The sequence below is a fragment of the Malurus melanocephalus genome, unplaced genomic scaffold (genome assembly GCF_030028575.1).
Source record: "Malurus melanocephalus ecotype Western Australia unplaced genomic scaffold, MMel_1.1 scaffold_414, whole genome shotgun sequence".
In the NCBI taxonomy this organism is placed as follows: domain Eukaryota; kingdom Metazoa; phylum Chordata; class Aves; order Passeriformes; family Maluridae; genus Malurus; species Malurus melanocephalus.
The window spans coordinates 348,066-372,277 of NW_026623646.1; the positions used below are offsets into that span (position 1 = coordinate 348,066).

A 24,212-nucleotide genomic window follows, 5' to 3' on the forward strand; every position below is an offset into this window, starting at 1 on the left:
TTAAATGCAGCAAACTCATTGTGTCCACCTACAGTGTTTACAGCATTAACCCTGCAACTGAAAAACTGAAYTATTGGAAACCACCTAATTACCCAAACGTTTACCTCTCTGCAGGTGTAAATACATGGGCCTAATAAGCCTTCCCACTGTGAAAGCAGTTACTTAAATTATATTAAAATATTAAAAACTATTTAATGAGCTTTTTTCCCCTAAAGTAAATTGAGTGTGTGCCTTAACCTGCTTCAGGCAAAGGAAGTTTCAAACATATTGGTTTTGAAACTAGCCATTATTTCCCATGTTGCAAAAATGGCAATTTTATTTCCCAACAGCAAATGAAACTGTCAGGAAAATTTAGATGCAATAAAATTGGGTGGTTAAACCAACATGCTGGATTTGGAATAAAACTGAATTAAAGGAATTAAAATTAAGCATTATGTCAGTCAAACTTTAGAAAAACTATTTGAAATGGGGGAGGGAGGGGTGTTGGGGTAGAATTTTTTTTTGTAAAAGTTAGGTTTTGGACTTGGTGAGGTCCACCCATAACTACCCATTTTATGTCCATCAAYTGTGTCACATTTGAAATTTGTGCAATGAAAAATATTTTGCATAAAATGTGTTGCTTCTGGCAACATTTCTGCCTAAATAAAAAGTTGTCAGGCAGTGTGTGACTTTAGTGGTACAGAGTTTTAAAATGGTGGCTTCAGTCCAAGGCTAGCTAATAACGGCTGACATGCACTGGAATCTTGAGGCCTAAATCAACATTGTTTTCACAGCTGTAATTAAGCCACCTAATCAGAAGCACATTTTGACGGGACAGTTTCTGGAAGCCAGACATTACAATTTCTTATGCCTGGAGCGCAGTGGCTCATGAGAGGTCCTCATTTAATTTCAGGTTAAAAAAAAAAAAAAAAGGCTGTAAAATGAAAAGAGTATAAAAAATCAGTGTATGGCTGTTGAAATGAAGCAGGCCTATGTGTTCATGCCTTGACCAACCCTGTATCCCACCCTTCTTCGGCTCTCTGCCGAGTCCCCAGCTCTCAAGTGGCAGCTGCACACAGTGAGATTAAGGGCTTCTGCCAAAGTCAACAGATGAGCTGGTCTGAACTGGCTCTCTGTGTGTTCTGATTGTAAATTGTGCTGGTGATGATTAGAGAACTCTAACACAGGATGTCGACTCTTAAAACTGTCCAGAGAAAATATTTTATTTTTTTTTTTAGGTTCAGGAAATTTTTTTAAACTTCTTTTGTGGCTTGGTACATAGTGTTGTGTCTATAACTTTCAGATGAYTCAAACATGAATTCACACAAATCAAACAACTATAATATTGAAAAAATACACTGTTACATGCTCTCATTGGGCGTACTTCCCTCATTTGGGAATGTTTATGTAGCAGTGCTGCTGCAGAAKGCAACTCTCTGACTAGTACACTTACAGGAGTCTTGTGCTTCTTCCACCTGCCAAGTGGAAGACACCCCTAAATTCAGACAATCAACTACTTTTGTTGTGTGATTATCAGTTTGGGACACTGTCATACCTGCTTCAACAGCTATACTGTCTTTCTTCTGGGGCACAGCTACATTGTTAACTTTAACATAAACTTTCAACCCCAGAGGCCACTGTAAAACTATCAATATGAAGGCACCAGTCACTGGGGTCTGATTACATTTGGTTCTGCACTTTAATTACATATGGATTCTATTAACTGAACCTTTTGCCTTATAGGCAACATTTTAATCAAATTACTATAATTTTCAAATATGTTACAACAGTCTGACAAGTTTAAAGTTCACATACCTAGAATATTGAATATCAAAAAAAATTTTGCATAGTAAAGGAARTATTCTTTACAAAATAGCAAACATGTTGTTGGATTAGTGTAACTGTTCTTGAAAACCTTGCCCTAAGTTACAGAATATGATCTAAAATATCGGTGGCTGTGGTTGGTTGTTGTTGCTGCTGCTGYTGTTGTTGTTGTTATTATTATTCCAAAATATATGATTTATACTGTTTGGTTACAACTATTATCTGTGCAAGCAATACCACATGCCCAGGTGAGCATTTGCATTAGGATATGTGCATTCCTTGGCTACACAGTAAGGCTGGCAAGCAATGTCCAATTAGTTAAAGTCAAGTAAGAAATTCAAATATTTCAATAAAAACATAATTTCAGGGAGGCATTACTATTTGATGTATTCAATCTTATAGAGATGTTAAACTTAGTAAATCTTATGAATAGTGTTTTCTATTTTTGCTTGTCTGATACCTCCACACTTTTCATGTCCACAACCATCTCAATAGTTGGGAAATTTTCCTTTTGGGCCTGTCAGATTTTCCTTTAGTCACTATTGCTTCAGGAACATTCAGATGTTTCACAGCAAATAAATACTGGTAAGTAACAATACTGAGAAAAGTCTTTGTTATTGAAGTCCTCCAAGACTGTTTCCAGGCAAACACATCAAGACAGAGAGTAACAATAAAAATAGTAAGTCTAATTATGTTTTGCAAGGCAAGTCAAGAACCAGTATCTCCAAATCTTTCGCAAAACAAATTCAACTCTGCATAAGGCTACATGAGTGAAAAAGCCAAGGAGAGTTTTCATTCAGGACATTTCTCCTTCTTGCAACATCTGGGAAGAATTCCTCCAGCTACATCACAGATATGGCTCTGGCCCATGAAAGACCCTCTCTGACATTTAATATGACACCAATAAATGCCTTTCCCTTATGAGCCAGACAAAAGGCAAATAGTTGGGATTTTTTCTTTTTCCCTAGTTCCATCTTCATAATTCTAAATTTAGGACATGCATCCCTGTTAGATGCAGGTCTTTGCCATAAAACACAGATTGCACACGTGACAAGTACAAAGTGTACACGGGAAAGACATGTAAAACCACTGCCCTGATCAGCTTGGTTAAGTAGGAAAAAACTGTCAGGGGAGTTGTTAACTGATAAGTTTGAGTTTTAAATGATTCTTTTCTCTCTACCCCTTATGAAAAGGGTTCAAGTAGATCATGAGAACTGAGAGCTGACTGCTTTGAGTAGGAAGAGAAGTCAACATCTTGCTTAATGCAATTTTTCAACACAATAGTATGAGAGCATTTGTCAGTTACTAGGATCTCAACAAAAAATATGTAATTTTCATACAAAAGATCATTTCACTTGCTTCTCTCACCTGAACAAAACCTGCCATTTCTGTATTATCAATACCTTGTGTGATAATCACTAGACATTTTCAAAGGAAGACACAGACACAGCTGTGGTGAAAAATATACAACACAAAGCCACATAAACCAGTAAGTGACTTCAATTTCATCTCAGCTAGGAGAAGCATCTGCTTTCTTGGTTGGAGATGCTGCATTTACCAACCTCTTTACATCAGCCCTCTCATCCACCTGAAACTCACTTTCTCCCCCTTTCAGATAAAGTTATGCTTTTGGAACCTTAAATTTCTCTTTCTCCAGTACACAAAAGGCTTTTCTCTCTTCATCATCTCTAGAAATTACTGTATTTTCCTCTTCAGTTTCTACTCTCCTTTGATTCTGAGGTAAAAGCAGAAAAAGGAAGTAGTATCCCCAGATCAGTCCAAATTCAGGATCAGAGAAGCCACTGAGCACTCGTTATAACAAACAAAAGTGGCTTCTTTTGTTTGCCAGAACTGATACCAGATTATTTCACATTCTTAAACCTCTGACAGTAGTACTGACGTTAGGCATAAAAATCTTAGGACTTCCTGAAGAAATGTTATAATGAACTGAATTCTGTTCACTATTCCTCCTGCATGGAAAATACACTGTCACTGGAACCACACCCTGCAACACTGTGCTTGCAGTGAAAACCCCTTTGGATACCACTTGCCATGTGACTAAATCATGATGACATGCTGCCCTGCAGCACCCACAAAGTAACTGCTTATGACTGCACTACTGCACAATACAGCATTTAGAAGCTCTTAGTTCAAGGTCCACATACTACTGCAACTCTGAATGAATGTGCAAGTATAATAATAAACTATCTGAAGAAATAAAACTATTCTAAACTAATAGAAGTGGCAGAATTCAGCACAGTCCAGTTCATGGTGTTTATATTACTGGATGTTCYGGATGTTGCTGAATAGGAAATAGGCAGAAAGGACTATTACAAAATGTTGATAGTTTCTTTATAGAAAAAAAAAGGAAAAATTAAGGCATTTTAAAAAATATAAGGGAGATTTCAGAAGCATTTGGTAAAGAACGGAAAATCAGGASCCCTCCCAACCAAAAGAAGAGACACAGAAATAGTGAGCAGTAGAAGAAGGAGGTGGGGAGGGTGGGAAAGAAGGAGAAAAGAAGACAGGTGGAAAACCTAAGCTGGTTTTCAGTCATAATGTGTTTTAAAGAGTTGCAAGAATTAAAAACGCACAGGGCCTTTCTCTGCCTTTCTCAKAGTAAGAATCATCTGTGATCAGTGAGACAGACAGATAGCTGGGCACTAAKGAAGAGTAGAGAAACAATCTGCTACTGACTTCATTTCTCCCCACACAATTCTCTTTTCCACAAGCAGCATTCTAGTGTTCTCTCCATCATAACCGTATCCTTTCCTGTTCCTCTCTATTGGCATTAGCATAACCACATACAGMAATCTCAGAATCTGAACTCTACAGACTAGAAGTAAAGTGCTTGGAAGAGAAACAGACTGGAGGATGTGGATGACAGTTCAGTGTCTGAGATAAAAGGTAAGTTAGAACCAGCAATTTTGCCTTATGGCATCAAATTTGTTTCTACAATTATCAGCAAAACCCAATGCAAGAGAAGAGAGAAATGGTCAAATAGAAAGAAAGATGACATAGCTATGAAAGTTCAGTAGAAACAGGTTAATTAGAAAAGAACATCACCTGGACATGGAAAATATCAATACTGATGAATGGGCCAAACTTGCATGCAATGGACAGCACTGGCAGGGTAAGGTCCTTAAGCAATTAGCATAAAAGGTACCAAGAGAAAGCCACAACATTGTGAGATAAAACCCAATTTTATAAGGTAATAGCACACATCTGATACACAACTAGAAGGCTTTAAAATATATTTCAGCACTGAGCAATAATTACTGTTTAGGGAGCACAAACATATGTCATATGAAGGCCTGAAACTGATACAGTCCAAGTGCTATGTTTGTCTCCTCCACATAAAAYTTTGCCTGCAATGGATATATGACTGAACACAGCGAATTCAAACTAACAAAGATTATCTAATTTTGAAAACAAATACATGCTCAAGAACTCATTACTTCCTTTTATTTAAAATAAGGAAAAAAAAATCTGTTCTACTTTTTTTTTTTACTAGAGAAAGAAATTTAGTATAGAACTTCTTCCTCAAAATCAGAACAGCATCAACCGGAACATTAAAATCTAAGTCAAAMTGCAAAGCTGTGATGCCTGAAGTAATTAAAAGCCACGCTTAAGACAATTTTTACAAATATTAGGAACAAGTTTTACAGAAAACTCAAATACTATAAAATATACCATAACCACTTACACTTTTTTCATGGCAACTTGAGACTCTCATTCTGAGCTTTTTCTCCTTTACATTAAAATTTTAAACCACTTCCTATTAATGCTTAGGCCTAGATTCAAATTAAACTGCATCTAAAGGAAGAATTATTGCTCTCCCCAGAAGGCAAATAGATCCTTCCCCAATGCAAATACTATCATCTTTACAATGACACTGCATRCAGATACAAATTACTTAAAAAGCACAGCATTTAATCACAAACATTGGAGACCTGGCTTCCTCTGTAAAATCTCAGGGCACTGTATAGCCCTTTACAGACAGGACTAGCATAATCTTTGCTAAAAGATCTCAATCCAAATCCTCTCTCAATCCAAATGAAAGCAAACCTTGCTGCAAGCTTGGCAGACTTCCCAACCTTAGTACACAAGCGGTCATCTTGATTTAAACAACAAAAACAATCATAACAGGCAAAGGAGCAGCCCAATTACACTGGGCACAGGCTCAGCAGAACACACATAAACCTAGCAGAAAACATCAAAAGAGTCTGTTTGGAGGAGGAAAAAAGCAATTTCAGTGAAGTAAYTTCATTTCATAGAAAGGTTGTGCAGTCACAAATAAAACTAAGTTTTCATTCAAGTTTTGTCACCTCAGGAAGTTAAAAGTGCAATTCAGCACTAATTAATACAGTTTCTATTCACAYTAATTTCCCATTGTGTTGTTAGAAGCAGGATAAGAAATTAAGGTAATTCTATAGGAAACAACCAAAGCCAAAGCCACAGTAACAGCATTTGAATATATGTTCAGTAGAGTATTTTTGTCATTTGCATTGTGACGGCTCTTTTCTTACAGATCTCCTCTTTCAAAAAGAAAGACAAACAATACCCATTTTCCTTATGGTCATTTACTACACAATAAAAGAAAAGACTAAAAGAAAATAAAGGAGGAAGAGAAGGACAAAACCAACAACAGTTAAACAAACACCAAAGCTTTCTCCTTTATCCTCTGTGAAAAAGCAAGAAAAGATGGGGGAGAAATATACTGTAAGTATACAAGTTGCACATCCTACACAGTCTCATTCTAGAGATCCTTAGCTACATATTTATGACAGTTTATGTGTCTGGCCTCCTTCCTGTGTGACACAAATAAATCTGCATTCAATAATTCCCCTAGAGAGAGACCTCAAATCTGAAGAATCACCTTATTAGCCCTAAACCAGTCCAAGTCCCTTTGTAAGCAACAGCATTTTCAGACCAGAAATTATTTCTGATACTGGATTTTAACCTTGTAACTTTAGTGAGAAGTAGTATACATAACCACAATTGTCTAAAAATAATTAATATCTCCTAATAAACACTTTGTTTACATTAATATTCTGTTTTAACATACTACATTTCCAGATGCAAAATTCTTCAGGTCCAAAGACCAGTACTGGTMAAACTAAAAAATTCACAATACACAAAAATATAATACTTTTCCATCAGCAATGAACAGGTCTTGTAGAAKATACAGATTAAGAAGATACAATTAAACCCTGTGTTAACTTTTACCATTTCTCTTCCGAAAAAGTTTCTGTTGACACTCGTTTTATTGCTCTACTGCATTTATAAATATTATTGCATCTCCTTACAGAAACTATACAGCACAAAGGGAGATGCTGGCTAAGAAACCACATTCAAACAACAAAAATTAMTTGAAAAGCAAACTTACCATTTGTAAGGTCACTTTCTTGAAGACRAGCTGTTTGGAGCTTGGACTTCAGGGCAGCAATGTGAAGCTGATGAGGTTCTGTTTCTCTCACTAATATTTCAAATCTGGAAACTGCAAGTTGGTAGACTTCCATGAAACTTTGAATCACAGCCTTTAAAAAGTAAAGTAAATCATCAGTGCCAGACAAGCTATACTTAAATGCCAAGTAGCACACATCCAAAACCGTTACAGAAGACCTAATTTTTATTAATTGGAAAAAGCAAACGAAAGGTGTAAGTTAGGTGAAATTTYGGTCTCAGGACTTCAACAAAGGTTTTTGTAGGATTTTGTACATCTTCAAAAATCTGAAATACTAATAGTATTGAGGAAAAGCAAATGGCTGTGCACCCCAATCAGAAAATGAGCAGTTTTCAAACATGCAGTACTGCATTGAATAGTTGATATTATTTTTTATTTTATTTAACTACGAGACTTAGTGCACATTCAATTTATGTYTATAAAGAATCCCTATACAATTTCAGGAAATTTTTCATCCTTTCAAAATGAGTCCTCCCACTTCCTTTTAAGGAAATGAATTTGGTAGAAACAAAAGAAACACAGTAAACCTACAGATCTCTGAAAGTAAATAATCTGACTACAGTATAACTGGGAAAATAGAATTGTTTTCATGTATATAACGTAAGAATGTCCCAGTCGTGTAATATTGATCAGAATCATAATAAAGTTAGCAGCATCAGAGAGAACAAACTATTTGACATTACTGGTAACTTTATATCTAGCCTAAATAGTCCAATACTGTTGAGATTATTGGTCTTTACAACTGGTTATTCACATTTTATAAGTTAAGTTTTCCCTTTGAAATGACCTGTAGCGAGTTGCAACTGTAAGAACATATTACAGTTAATATGAGCCTGGCCTTTTGAATATGTCAGTGGTACAGACTTATGAACTTAATCCCACAAACACACATTTACAAAGGTTTTACTATTTTCCTCTCTATGTTCTCAAATGCACTACTGCTTTTCAGAATAAAAGTTAAYGTCACTGAAATCAATCAAGTTATTTTATTGCAGAGTGTAAAAAAGTGCCGGGGCAAGTCCACATCATCATATCTTCTCATATCAGAAATATCCAAAATATTTTAAAAACATTGTGCTAGCCCTAGAAGTGTATTCACATAGCTCTGTAAACTTGCTTTTAGTTTTTTTACTTCACATTCAACACAACTAAAATACTGCATCTATTCAGAACAACAYCAAGCAGGAATGAAGATAGATCTCATACTTTATATAATACTGAGAGTCTTCAAATGACAATGGCCCACATGTTAAAAAAAGAGACACATTGAAGTAGCACTAYGACCTGGGCCTGTGACCCATAAACAAGGATTATACCATCGCAGAGYAAGCTATGTCTCAAATCTCCCAGAACAAAATCTCATTTGTTCCTTTAATTATTTCACACAGGATATTTAAAGGTTTCACTGAACCAGAATGTGGAGACATTTCTTCAACTTCCTCCTTTTACCTCTGTCGCTACAAAGCAAGTGAAGCCACTAACTTATACAGTTTCATCCTACATCTCCACAGGCACTTTAAGTTCATGCAGTTACCTGAAAYAGCAGTTTCTAACTCCTTGCTGACCTATTCAGATCCTTAATTTGTCCACTTGTTTAATGCATTTGAATATTTTAAATCTAGGAAAAATGCATTCACAAGCTTTTATTTTCAGACATGGCAATTGTTTTTTTGAATAATCTAGATTTCTTTTTAGTCTGGAAGGAAGTGGTTTTACAGTTGCTACTGATTTCTGACCAATGGGGAAGTGACATTTATGCACCCATAGGTGCACGCTTTCTCCAGTACATCCCAACCCCTTAGCACAGAATTCAGGGTCAGTTTAGGTCTCTCTTGCTCAGGAACAAGTCAGAGCAAGCATTACTTTTGGGTTTTCCAGTGGGTGGCATGAGCATTTGATGAACATTTATTCTAAGTGGCATCTGGAGAAAGGCAAATGCATTGAGTTTTTAGATGTGCCATTGGAAGGCACAAATGATTTTAAGTAACTTATGTGAGTCACAGACTGAATGATGGACCTGTCTTTAACAATACAAAAGTTCTGCTTACTGGAAAGCCTGATACATAGAGAATGGGCAGAACCTGGCCATTTGCAAGTTATAAGATCTGTCACCTAATGATTAAGTGCATCTGTAAAAGGCTCAGAACTTTAATTTAGATCCCTATTTGAACATTACAGATACAAATATTTCTGCAGCTCTGGTAACTGTTCTGGGATCAAGAAAGTCAGTTAGCAGAATTTCTTAGAATGCATATCTAGCTGCAGAAATTCTTTCCTCTCCTGCTAATGAGTGTTTTCTTTCGTTTTTAAGTACAAATAGCAGTAAGATGCATATACAGTTTTTATATACATAAGAATAAGATGTGTCAGAACATTCCTGATTAATTTTCATAACATAAAATTTGGCATTTATACACATTTACACAGTCTGCATTTAAGCAAGCACTTCTGGTTTTGAATTTGCTGATAATAGTGGGTCATTAAAACTGAGAACACACCACAAAACAATAACAATAAAAATTTGCCTTCAGTTACAACAAAATGTTTCAAGAATACATGCTAGAAAATTACTTCTATTCCGAAAGGTGAGATGCAGTAATCCCYACCTTACACGAACAAATATTATAACTAATAATATTAGTTATATTAATGTAACTAATTTCAAAAATCTAAARTATTTTCAGACAGATGAATATTTTAGGAAAGTTAGTGGGCAGAAGACTTAACCAAGGAGGCCACAGAAATAGTGGAGTTGAAGAATACTGATTTTAAAGATTACTGGCTCTAGATGTCCCTGCTTGTGCAAGGGGCTTGGACCAAAGGACCATCAAAGGTCGTTTTCAACCTCAACCTAATTCAGTGAATAAAAATCATCCTAGGGATGGAACACAAATCAAAGTCAGTAGTTGAAATTTACATATGATTGTCAATTTTCAGAGCACAAATTGCAAGCAATTGTTCCACATTAATCAAAAACAAAGACGAAATAATGAGACACAGGATCTCTTTTTTTGACAGTGATCTCTTTTTTTTCCCTCCATGGAATGCTTTCATGTATAAAGAAGGTCACTATTATTTGTGACATCAACATYCTACATCACGTACTACTGATGGGGCAGAAGCAAATGGTAGGAGTRCTTTTAAGGCCAATGGTGTTTCCAGTGTGACAGGAGACACACTGCTCCAGCACTAAGACAACACACAGGCAGCTTCACAAAAACAGACAGATGACTTCCCAGATAACTGGTTACAGCTCACAAGAAAAAAACATATTCCCAGGCTGACATGGAAAAAGGATGCTTCTGGGCTGAAGGTGCTGGACTAGGAAGAAAATGTGCTAGAGTGCCAAATTCCATTTTCCAATATAACTTCCAGTGGACAGATTAWTTTAAGCCTAAGTACTTCTAACGATGTTTTTATACAGAGAGATAATGTACAATGTTTCTACTGAACATTTAAAACATCATCCCGATCCAGAAAATCCTTAAGAGCACTTTAACCACCTTTGAGTTCAAAATCAGAAAATTTGTTAAAAATCAGGTGTTRGTTATATGATAAAGGAACAAGTTATTTTAAATTTTAGACACTTATTAATAAGAAAAATGGCCTCTGAAGATTTTGAATGGAAGAGGGGCTTTATGACCTGTTCAGACCATCAGTAATTTGAAAACATGCATAAAAGGTTTTGGCTTTGGCTACAGGTCAGTGAAGAAGAGAAACCAAAGTTGAGAGTAAAAATAAAACAAACTAAGTTGATGCTGTTTATAAACTACAAACCAATGACCATCAGAGCAAAAGAGCAATATGCTCTTTTTTTTCTCCATATTAATCTTTAAAAGGACTGAGAACACTTAAGCTTAGGACAGTTCTCCAGGGTACATGCAGACCCATTTTTTTTTTACATTCCTTCTGTGTACTTTTGAATAACCAGTCATTGTCTCGTTCTGTACACTATTTCTAGAACCAGTAATTTTCAGGTGCACAGTGATACAGATGCTGTAAAACTGCATTTGGGTGTATTACTGGCTGTAAATCTACAAGACTGAAACACTTCAATCTGCAGGAGCACTTCATTTAAAGGGAAAAATGGCCAATACTGACAAATTACATTAACTATTTTCAAGAAATAAGAAACACAAAAAGAAAACCAATTTTTTTAAAAAATGAATTTAYGAAATTCAAAGGTTATTCAAACTTCAGCTGCTCCTATTGAAGTTATAGTATAAAGACACAACAAGAAATACACAAATCAGCATGTGCAAATTAGCAGAAGACCTCTCATTAGAGTGTTATTATATTTATCACACATTATAAAAAAGGCTTTTTAAATTCCCAATAAAACACTAYACATGTTGTCTCCCTTGTTCTTAGTGTTAGGCCATTGAGAAAAGTTTTWAAAAAATTATTCAGATTATGAGTTCCCAATAGTAGCAAATTAAAGTTTTCATTTAAAGTTTGCTCTGAAGTTACAAATAAAATACAAAGTTATTAAAAATCAGTTTCTGTACTTTAATATCCATATTATAACATTAACTCAGGATTTATTTGGCCTGCTGTTACCATAGAACTGCATCTTGTGTGTGGAAGAAATAAAACTAAAGGAAGGAGACCTTATGCTGAAATTATGCTTATTAAAAGGTGTCATAAAGACTAATAGCCTGACAATATAAGCATTGACTTTGTAACATCAGAAGCAGCAGTCAGAATAACAAGACCATCTACTTTACACAACACATTTTAGAAACCAAGAATGCACAGAAAAGTTGAAATACATGCTTCACTACTTGRTTCTCCCCTCAGGAATTCTTCAACTAAACACAGTGTTTAGCAGGTAGTAAATTACAAATTTGTAAATACATGAAAAGATAAAAAAGAACAAGAGAAAAAATACTGAATGGATTTCAGAAGAATGAAAGATTAACACTAATTAACTAGAATAACTCTAGTAATAAACAGTTTACATGAGCAACTGGAAAGACTGAGAATTTCAGTTGTAGCACAGAGTGTGTTTGAAGCAGGATCCAGGCAAAAACAAYGGTGTGAAAACAAAACTTCATGGACTGGAGTTCTGCATGCCTGTCATTAGTGCCTTGCTTTGAACTGACATAAATAAGATTCATTAAGCGAGTCCAGAAAAGAAAACACACATCAATAAATTTTTGTCTTCAGAAACAAGATTTCAGGATAAATATTACATATTTAAGAGAATTATATTTKGAGAAGAAATTATTTAAATTAATTTCCCCCATACATTTTAGCATTTGAAAACACATCCTGGCTGCCTTGACCCATAGACCAAAATGTCTAGTGGCATCAGTGGAGGATATAAGAACAGCAGCTTTGCTGGCATGGGGGGAAAAACCTCAAGGGAAACCACATTCAGCAAAATTGCACTTTTGCAGCTGTTTGGCACTTCTTTAATGATCTATTCTCCTTGTATCTCATTTCAACACTAAACTTTTTGTTCAGTTCCATTCAAGCGTGGCATGCACAATTTAAATGTGCCAAAAAGCAGGTCAGTTTTGTTACAACTTTTTTTTTCCCCCAACGAAAGCTGACTCAGTGCCACACACGGGGCCTAACTCTATCCCCTTCGCTTCAATAACAATTACTTTACCCTGTAGGTCTCAGCGGATAGCCCAAGGGAATGAAGCTCTAAATAAAAGGCTAGATTCTCTGCAAGAGGTAATGACATGACTTCCTACAAGAAAATTGAAAAGGGAGCATTGAAATTGACAGCGACGGAAGGGAAACTGCTTCTACTGGTAACCACTGTGGATGGGCATAACAGCAATTGCCATGAAAATAATTTCAAAGTGTAAGATTTTCAGAAATTACTTCAATCTTTTAGAAACTGATATATTAAGACCAGTGTGTTTAGTTGGTATGATCAGGTAGAAAACATCCTGAGAATTTTATAGCAAAGGAGCAACATGCAGCCTTGACTACTTAAAAATAGCTCTGGACCATACAAGAAAATTGTCACTTAATTAAGGAAATGCAGGTTTTTTCTAGGTCAATGATGCTCATAYGTAACGGCCATTCTCACTGTCTATTGCACAAAGTCAAGCACAGTTGCATGCAAAACATAAAGGAGAAACAATCCCTCCCCAAAAGAACTTGTAGTTTAATCTACAGCAATGGAGAAAATGTTACCACTACACTGTATTCTTACACATTCTTGATTCAAAATGAATATTCAAGTTTATGAGGAAAAGTTAGAATTTTTCAAGTAAGTGGTTTTAGTGAGAAAGAAATGGAAATTGAGAGAAGTTTCAGGCTTGTACCCTGTCTACAGCTCCTTTTGCAGTGTATATTCCAGACAGGGATGAAAGAAAGAGAGAAGGGTAGTCACTGAAACCATTATAAAATCCACATTAAAGTCAGCACGAAAAGCTACCTAATGCCAGCATAATGTATTATGACTGATGAGAAGAACCAAACAGTAGCAATCACTACAGAAATGTCAGGATGCAGTTTTATTTTAAAACATGATAATGTCCCATCACACCTTCAGTCTTGAGGAGAAAGAAGAGAGTAACAATCTCGCTGAAATGTCAAGTGAAAGTACAAGTTGTCTGAATCTTGAAGATATTGCTTTTGGTCTATTGAATTGACATCTTGGAACCAGAAAAAACATACAAAAGCTGAAGTATAGAACTGTGGTTTCCACAACCAAATTTATGTTAGTAAAATAWTTTTTTTAAAGCATAGTCTTTCCCATTTTAAGGAACTCCTGCATCTTATATGAACAAAACAATTTTTATAAATAAATATTACCTAAACACTAGTCTTAATTGTTTAAAATCTAAGGATTAACAACATGTGAATGTGTAGGAGAGCAACTTAAGGAGAGGAGAGAAGCAGACATTAATCTATTAAATTACCAAGTAGAAAAGTCTGAAGCAACTTCACATGGAATGTAAATGTGAGATCTCTAAAACTCTTCTGCTCTTTGAAACGCTGTCCATAAACTGTCCAACACAAGTAMCTAATTCAACTATTTGCCAACAGAGCAGTTTAATGAAAATTAGAGTAGTTTTTCCATTGGTTTTAAATAGTGCTCTCTTAACTAAGACAAATTTCAATTACTTTTAGAAAAGAAAAAATGTTTTACTTGTGAAAATAATACTTAGTTTAACCACTGTAGAAAAGGTCTGCTGCTGATTGGAAGAGCAAAAGATGACCACCCTGCAAAATCTAGGCTTAGTATAGAAGTGTCCTTAAATATCTTGACTAGAGTTACAAAGGGGTATAGATTATTCCCTTCTGGCCACAAGAAGCAGCTTTTTAATTATATATTAAAACATTCTCAAACTGAATTAAATATTTTACATGCAGACAGAAGAGGAAATATGTCCACTTTTATTTTCCATGCAAAAACTGAGGATAATCCACACTATAGTTGCCATTTACAAGGAAAGACAAAGGTCTCTTCTGGCAGGTTTAGCTAATATGACAACTGCAATTATGTGGCTCACACTGAATCCTAATATTTGTACCAGATTTTACGTGAATGCTCAAGTCTAAAGAGCCTAGGGGTCAGAAAACTCTGCAAAGTTTTCAGAAATACCTGCTTCATTTCTTTAGTTTTTCTTAAGAAGGCTCATGGGAGCTCTGCATTTTAAGTAAACATAAGTATTTCATCCTACATAATGCAATATTTTGTAGTTTTGCAACAGAATTCTAACGTATACCTGTTAGGTTGGATAGAAAATTCATTTTTTCACTTTGACTTCTCACCAAAACTCAAGTTAACTGCACAAATGCCAGCACAGGAAAAAGCAGTAGTCAATCTCTCTAGTGAACATAATGACCAAGAAAAGTTGAACTGCATTCCTCAAATTCATGGATGCACCCTTAATCTAATGTTCACTGCCACATATAGGATGCAGAGCTGTCCTCCCTTTATTCTGCCCAAACTCAGATATTATAACTAGTTTGCTTCACACACTCTTCAACTTCAACAACATTAAAACAAAACCCAACAACACGCAAATGGCTAGATTTTCAAWCAGACTTGCTTTCCAGACCTAATTTATATTACAAAAATGTTTTACCAGCAATTTCAGTGACAACACCTTTTGTTCTAAAATATGAGGAGGAAATTTAAATAACACGCTACACCTAATACCGACCCTCACAATGAACATACACATTATCAGGTTGGGAGCCTGGCAGTTAAGGTCTTTTCTCTGGTCTGGCCAACAGTCAACCATCAGATTCATTTCCCTGGAAGCACAAACGATTAAGTGACTTTCTGAATTCTGTTTATAAAATTGGATTCTTAGTGCAACCATGAAAGGAGAAAACTAAGGAAGATAGGCACTGGTGAGATGTGTTTGCCCAGAAAGCATGAAGTATTCTTCACTAATAGTGTCAGAAGTGAAACATCCCACATCRTGAAGCATCAGAGTGAGATTGAGAATGCCCTTTCTAATCTTTTTACTGAATCTGGTAGTGACTGAAGGCATTCATGTACTTGAGTGGTGATCTTAATGGTGAATCAACAAATTGGCTGGTTCTTATCCAAGAATCCTGACTGAAAGGCCAAACTTAAGTTAGGCCATCCTACCTTAAAAACACCCAAGAAAGTGGCATTTTTCAAACTACCTCTCATGTTAATTGGTTACTATTCCCCTTATCCATTTTTCAGAGCTGGACTGTTACTTGCTGTTAGGTAATTTATGAGAAATTGTGCCTATGAATGTCAGTAAAAGACAAATCACTTCCATAGCTTACAAACTCTAGAAACTGCAGATGATTTCCAATGTTTTCACGTTCTTGCAGTTCAGAAATGAGAAAAACAACCTGACAAGAAACCTCTGATAGAGTGTCCAAGAAAGAGATGTGATTGTGGCAGTCAATGCCAAAACATGACTGGTTTAAAAAAGACGGTAAACTGAGAATATTAATAAACATTAAYGTATTAACATTAAATGAGATAGTAGAAGCCATTTTCAAAACAAACCTAAAAATGGTTTTTCATAAATTGTGTAGTTAAGCTGCAGAAGTCCTTTCCACAAGTCATGTGAAAATGCTTACCCTTACATGGGTTCAAAGAGCAATAGGACAATAAACGAGTGTTGAACTCAAAAACACTACTTTTTTTCAGAAGATCTGCCAATTAAAATGGTGAAGGCTGGGATAAATTCTGGAGAAATTCTTTTAGCTCTGTTTCTTTTTAGTTTTCCCTGCCCAAAAGTTTGACAGGGACAAACAGTTTACTGCTGTTCTGTGTGCCCTCTAGGCATTAAAGGTTTATTCAGCMTCACAGTCTACTTCCCAAAGGAGTAAAATTTGTGGCAAGTCTCCTGTGGAATAAAGGCAGAAAAAAATCAAGCATCTAGGATAGTGACCTTTGCCAAGGTACAGGCAAACATCACATTTTGACATGTAGGAGAATTTCTGTTCAAAACCCAGTCTCTGTGGTCTTCGCAAAGCATGTGTAAAAACTTGTGAATTAAAACTTCAACTTGTAATCTTTAGCTTGCACAATATTAACCCAAAATCCAAAATACTCATTTGAGATTGGAAAAGTGGATGAAGGGAAAGTACGGCACTATACACTGTGGTAATGGCAGGTGGCTTTGCTCTCTAATCTATCCCTTTAGTACTTGTCAATTAAGATTTTTTGGAACCCGCCAATGGGCACTGGTACTGGAAAAGACCACACAATCTGCCACTTAACAGAGAGAAATCACAATTAAAATATAGTTCTGATTATTCAGAACTATACTTTATTATTCAGGCATTAAATGTGCATTGTAAGTTTGCCTGCAGAAGTGGAAGGAATTGCTCTTCCCTCCTGATCTTTACTTTAGAACTGCACTTTTATTAAAAAAGTCATGATGCTGAAGCAATCCAGAGGAATCACAGGTTCTACCAAAGCTCCAGGAGGATAAACAAATTTTTGTAATTTCACGGATATTATCTTCTTAAAAGCCATAAAAGATCCAATMCTTTGCAGGTAAATTTGCCAACACGCAGGCTGTGCATCTGTATTATTCAGGTTTCCCCAACAGTTCCACTTTCACTCTATTTTCATTATAGGCTGGAGCACTCTCCAGTCATCTCCTTTTTCTCCTCACCCCCTAATTTCTTACCACCTTTCTGCTTCTAACAGAGAGAGATCAAAAATGAGGGAAGAAACCATAACAAAGGGAGAGTTCTAAAATACTATAATGAAACTTGGTACTGCAATGGACAAGTATTGAGTGCCCTACTTAAAGCGTATTAGTCCTGGAACGCCTACAGAGAGATTTTATGAATCCCAAGAATTTGTGCTTTTTACAGCCCAATACCATGTTGGAATTTTTGATCTTAAGATACTAGCAACACATGTCACTAGACAAGCAATCAACTGAAAAATCAAGACAACAACTTCAAAATAGTTTGCTATGATTCCTGCAAAATAACAATGTAAAAAATAAAATTTTCGTCTAATAACATATGTGAATTTATGAGCCAAAATTTACATAACCTTTTCCACAAAAAAAATCCCCAAAACCCAGTAACAAAAAAAAACTTGATCAAAAAAAAACCTAATAAAACCTCCCACCAAAATTAATTAGTGACAAATTGTTAGAATTTGGTAAAACAAAACAAGTTAACTTTTAATCCCTTTAAAATACATCCTCTTCAAATTTCACTTCAGAAGTATAGCATTTTGGATGCTATCCCAGTCTATTTATGCAATACATGATAAGCGTGGAAATAAGCAAACAGTCTGGTTTTTATGTCTAGTTTTATATTCTGAAAGGTTTACTGTATTTTTCTTAATCCTTAAGTTGCATATTCATTGCTATATTTTCGTCTAACTGCTGTCACTTATATTGTCATGCAGAAGGGCAAATCAGGGTCAGTTTATGTAAGCGACATCAATCTGAAAAATCTTCATCAGTCTTTATTTCAAGGCATTATGCAAAGAAAGCTTGACATTAAGAGAGCCTTAACTGACAGCAAATGAAATCAATCAGCAAATCACTAAGCCATAATAAACTCACTCAAGTTGTAGATAACCCTTCCTCATCCAGGTCTTTAACTACAAGGCCCACCAAATGCAGTCCCTGAGCAGAAATTCTCCCTTGATTTCATTACAAAATTCTTGTACTAATACAGTTTAATAGTTAATAATTTTTTCTTACTCTGTAAGTAATTGATAATAATAAGAAGGAGGCATATGTTTTATAATAATGGACTATGAAGCAGTTAARMAAAAAAAAAAAAAAAAAAAAAAAAAARAMWAAACAGAAGTTTCAGCATTTGAAGGTTTTTTTAAAATACAATTAAGAATAGAAAATGGTCTGATTCTGTTTCTTCTACTTGAACATTTGCATAATTAAGTCTATTCCTTATTAACTTCTATTACTTAAATTCACTTGTTCAGCATTTTTACATAGTTTTTGAAATTAAAAGAACCAGTACAAGTACAAGTCTTACAAAAAAGTAAGACTCCAGACAATTCCTAATCTTTATGGTATTCATTTCATGAATTTAATTTGTAACCCACATGATTATCAATAACTAAACAACTATGCTTCCTAATGAACATATCTGTGTTATAATGGTACACACTGTACACTCTCTAAAAAAATAATCACAAAGTTAAACAGTTTTTACCTTTTAAATTACCCTTTTCTGAAGATACTGTGCATAGATAAACCCATGCAGTTCTGAAAGACAGGATTTATGAAGTAAAAAAATCTACCTAACAAGGTGCTGTGAAAACTATATTTGATATATTCTGTGATTAAATGATGCTTTATTTTTGCAGTTACAGCTGTTAGGAGTCTTTCCTTATTCACTGAGGCAGCTTTGGATACATATTGAGATCACCATGACTCAAGAGTAATTTTTCTCTTGACAGATAAGTGAGTAGCAAACAACAAAGATGCTTCCTGCTATAAAATGCAGCAACCTGGTAACCAGACGAAAAAAAAAAAAAATCTCAGGATCACAAACAGAAGCAAAACTAAGTAAATAACTTAGAGAGTTAAGATTAAATTTGTCCCAGCTCTTAAAGAGCTTTCTTGCCTATTAGCACAGATAATTCCTAAGACATCACCCACATGTAACAGATATAAATGTATGAGAAAAAAAGTGGACGAAGACAGATAGTTACGTGATTGCTTGATAGGGCCAAGAAAGAAAATTTACCATTGAGAAACATTACTGAAAGGTTAAATGATTATATACTAACTTTGGCATTCAAGATAATCAAGATAATCATCATCTCAACTAAAACCTTTTTACAAAACTAACAGTGCTTATGAAAGGCGCAGGACAAGAGCTAGTAGTTCACATGCACAAAGAGAGCTTTCAGTATTTGATTAATTGGTGATTAAAGACACTGACTTTGATATTTATGGTCCATAAGGCCAAGACTTAGCACGGCAGGAGTGCAACAGTGTACCAGTTAAGTACAACGCCCTCTGAGAAGGTTCTTCATATAAGCTGTCCTAATTTGTTAACATGAAGAAACAAAAAAGTGCAAGGGTGGCTGAGAAAGTGAGGTAAAGAAGCTAATGACAAGGACCAGGGAAACGAGGAGAGAGACCCTCTAAGGGCAAGGGAGGAAAAGACTGCTAACAGAAATGCTGTGAAGAGGAAAGTAAGTTGACCAGTGAAGTGGCAGAAAGGAGAAGCAGTGTGAAATTCAAATTATAGAAGGCAAATTTCCAACACCACAAGCATTTAGAAGATGTCTCCTTTTTTAAGTACTAAACAATATTTTCCTAATATATATCAATCTTATGTTTTAAAGTAAATATAGTTGAATTATGCTAAAATGACATCTAAATATTTAACAGCATGATACAACATATCTGGAGACACGACTCCAGATACCGGCTGAACACATTCAAGATTAAATTAGAGGTCTCCATGTTACATCTCTTCAGTCTGGTTATTCAGACTTTACTTAGCTGTCAATTGTTGCCTAAGTCCTGTACGAACTTTATATTTGATAAACTTAATTTTGCAAAAGGACAGGGTTGCAAGAGATAATGCCCCATTCTAATACTTTTGCAACATTTACTTATTAATGAGTATTTCAGTTTGAAGTGCAAGTGTAAATTAGCAGTACAGTAATAAAGAATTGCTTTTCTCTTTAAACAGTATATTGAAAGGCATATATTATGGTCAATCTAGAAGCACTGCATTTTGACACTAGGTAAGAAATTAGTCCTTTTTAAGAGGAGAAGAATTTAGTCCTTCTGAAGATGGGAAGGCAGCCCAGCTGCCACTAAACACCAGGACAATGAAGACCCAATTTTACCTGACAAGAAACAGCAATCTGATTCCAAAGGAGGCAGCATTCTGGCCTCTATAACACAATGGGTAGTTCCTTTTCTGGTAAAACTGTGTAAGTAAAAAGAAAATGCTATACTATAGTCTGTGCATGTTGCATCTTCAAGACTCTCTGAAAAACATTTATTATTTCTGAAGTATTAAGAGAATTTTTTTTCTTTTAACAGCCATGTTAATGAAAGARAAAAGCTCTAAAACAGAAGTACAAGGTTTAAAATACTAATAATACAGTTTTTAAGCAGCTGCTTCACGAATAATTCATCTCATTAAGTCTTCATACCAGAACTGATTTATGTTTGAAATACAAGCCCTATGCAGAGGATAAAATCTGATGACAGAATTATAATGTTACCTTTGAAATCACTTGCTTCCTCAATTTGGTAAGAACTTTTTTATTGACAAGCAAACACAGAAATGAGAAAGTGTTTATTATTTTGAGGAAAATTATCAGCAGAATTATGCATATCTTTCACCATCTAATCTATCAAGCATAAATCTAAAATTAATAAACAAGTGAAAATAAATACAAATTAGGAAGCTCCTAAAGCTACATTTATGTTTGCCCAATTAATTAGAAAAAGTGGACCTACAACACAATTAGATAATGCATGACTAAATCATGCATGAATGCATAAATGGTAGGAACCTACTTCTTCGTAAATTTAAAATGATTATATGCTAACACTGAAGTTACGTCAGTACTTGACTATATTACTAACAATATAAGTCTTCATGTTATTGCAGCACTTTTCATTTTAAATTACCTCAAAACATTTAGGAATGGCGAAGAAGCACACATAAATCTCATGTGGACCCTCTAAACCTGCATGAACAGATGGATACATGCTGAAGACAGTGACAGAGGGAGCAATGTGGGGCAGGTGGCAGGGAGAGGCAGAGGGACAGCAGGGACAGAAGGACTGATTCAGAGCAGGCAAGATAGAGTGGGAAAAAGGCACAGGAAGCAGAAGAGAGAGCGAGACCCAGGCAGAGTAGCAGGCAGAGACTGACTAAGGAAAGCACAAGAGTGCGTAGGGCAGAGAGCAGGCATGCTGGGAGAAGGAAATCAAGAGCACCGGAGAGCGGGTGCCCATGGTCAGTGTGCACAGCAGCAAGCGTGCAGCCAGGAGGGCACACGTGCAGTGCAGAGTGTGCACAGAGCACACAGGTATTGGGAGCAGGGCACGAGAGTGTGCCAGAGAGAGACAAGAACAGAGGGAGGCAGAGACAGGCAAGACAAAGCAAAAACAACCATYTCAAACTCACCTGGAGGAGAGAATCACAGAATCATTATGGTTGGAAAAGACCTCCAGGATCATCAACCCTTGACCGAACACTACCACACTAACAAATCATAGCACTAAGTGCCACATCCTGGTGTTCCTTTAACACTTCCAGCGATGCTGACTCCACCGCCTCCCTGGTAAGTCCATTCCAATGCCTTACCACTTTTCTAATGTCCAGTATGAAACTCCTCTGGCAGAGTTTGAGCCTGTGCCTTCTTGCCCTGTGGCAAGTTGCCTGGGACAAGAGACTGACTACAACCTGACTACAGCCTCCTTTCAGGTAGCTGTACAATGAGGTCTCCCCTGAGTCTCCTTTTCCCCAAGCTAAAAAACCCCAGCTCCCTCAGCTGCTCCTTACAAGACTTGTGCTCCAGACCCTTCACCAACTCTGTTGCCCTTCCCTGGCACACTCCAGCACCTCAATGTCTGTCCAGTAGTGAGAGAGAGAGTGGCCCAGAACTGGACGCAGCATTTGTGGTGTGGCGTCACCAGTGCTCAGTACAGGGGGACAATCCCTGCCCTGTTCCTGCTGGCCAAATGATTGCTGATACAGGCCAGGATGCCATTGGCCTTCTTGGCCACCTGGGCACAGCTGGCTCGTGTTTAGCTGCTGTTGACCAGCRCCCCCAGATCCTTTACTGATCCCTTTTGTGTGCTCAACTAGTATCTGGAGTCATATCTTTAGATAGGTTGTATCATGCTGATAAATATTTAGGAGCCATTTTAGCATAAATCAACTATAATTCCTTAAAAACATAACATTAACATATGTTTCTGAGGCACCTAAATTTGTTTCAAGAAATTTCTTTCATACCAGTTTCTACCCTTYGGTGTCTACATCTCCAAATAGAAGAAACCTACAATGATAATATCCTGTTGCTTAATTATTTATACATAAACATTTAAATCTCATCTGATTTATTTAGGGGCTTCTTGAATTGCCTTTAGGTAAAAAGCTTGGCATTAGTATCAATTATATATCTGATGTAAAAGTGCTTTAGACAATTCAGAATTAGTTTCTGAATGACCACATTTTCTGTCAGCAAGCAAACTATTTCAGAAGAGTGTTAAGATTAAGTAATCTTATCCCTTTTCTAAAGATGTAACACAATTGCCTTTTATATTTTATAAAGAGCTGATAAACTTCACTGTTTAATTTAAATAGTCATCTTCCAAGTAAGGCTACTAGAATTGGAAATACCATGTCATTTTATTTGCCTCTTTAAGCCTATATCCTGTATTCATTGGAGGCTTCACCTATGGGTCCACTTTTTGTCTCCAGCAGGAAAATTTGAGCATGGCCACAACAGMACACCTTAAATCCTGTGCTCATTGTGTTTCAGGTGCTTGAAAACAATACTGTAATTTTCCACTTTCAAACTTAAGTAACAAACAACACCACTTTGTGACATAACATTCTTCCACAGCTATTAAATTCCAGATGAGACTGTTGCAAAGCTATAGCAATAATATCTTAATCTTAGAGATATTACACCTTTTTCATTACTTATCCAACTTGAGTGACATTTTCAAACTACTGTAGTAGTTCTGCAGCAGTCCTCAAGAATTTAACAATGCCTACCAATTAAGTCATACTTTCACTACTTGCATGGGGCTTTAGAAGATATTCAATGGAAGGATATTTTTGTGAAATAACATATCAACCTACTACATAACTTTGAATTTTAGAAGCCATTCCATAAAGTGCAGGCTTTGGAGGAGATACACACAATGGTGTGTCCAAATATTTAATTTCATTACCTGAAGGTCTAAACTTTTCTTTAAGCATACATTTCTTTAAAACATGTACACCACTTCTACATAAGGAAGAAGTGATACACCCAGACCAATGAATATATAATTAATCACTCATTTCAGACACCTACTACAAACTGGATGCATGAATAAGAAAGACAGAACAATGTTGTCTTCTGTGAGAACTTTATAGCTRTGGTAGCCAGTGTTTCATCCCTATCACACGGTCTAATTTAAGATCTTCATTTTTCATGTAATTTTTAAAAATATGCCATCAAATACCAATGAATTAAACTTGGATAAAAACTCCTGATGTCTAACACTTGCAGATAATATGGCCTTTTACTCAGTTGTACTTGTCACAGACTAACTACAGCAGTTCTAGAGAACATGCATGCAAAAAATTCCACTGGTTTTAATGAGAAGTGTCCATAAAGTGATTACTCACTGTTTACCTCATTCAAGATTACAGGATTGCCCTTAATGTAGTTTTGCATGAAATTAAAATCAATTAGCTGACTCCCAGCTATAAAAGGAATATTTCATCAGAAAGTCTCTACAATGTGCTTAGACAATTATCAAACAAGCAC

General features: G+C 35.8%; 1 protein-coding gene across 5 annotated transcripts in view; it reads right to left on the bottom strand.

The window, feature by feature from the left end:
- CCDC171 (coiled-coil domain containing 171) overlaps nucleotides 1-24,212 on the bottom strand; it is a 146,441-nt gene that overhangs the window by 13,890 nt on the left and 108,339 nt on the right. For all 5 annotated transcript variants that reach the window (XM_057379641.1, XM_057379643.1, XM_057379644.1 and 2 more), the window contains one exon: nucleotides 7,193-7,343. In XM_057379641.1, the coding sequence (XP_057235624.1) occupies nucleotides 7,193-7,343 (151 nt within the window). The remainder of the gene's footprint in view (nucleotides 1-7,192; nucleotides 7,344-24,212) is intronic.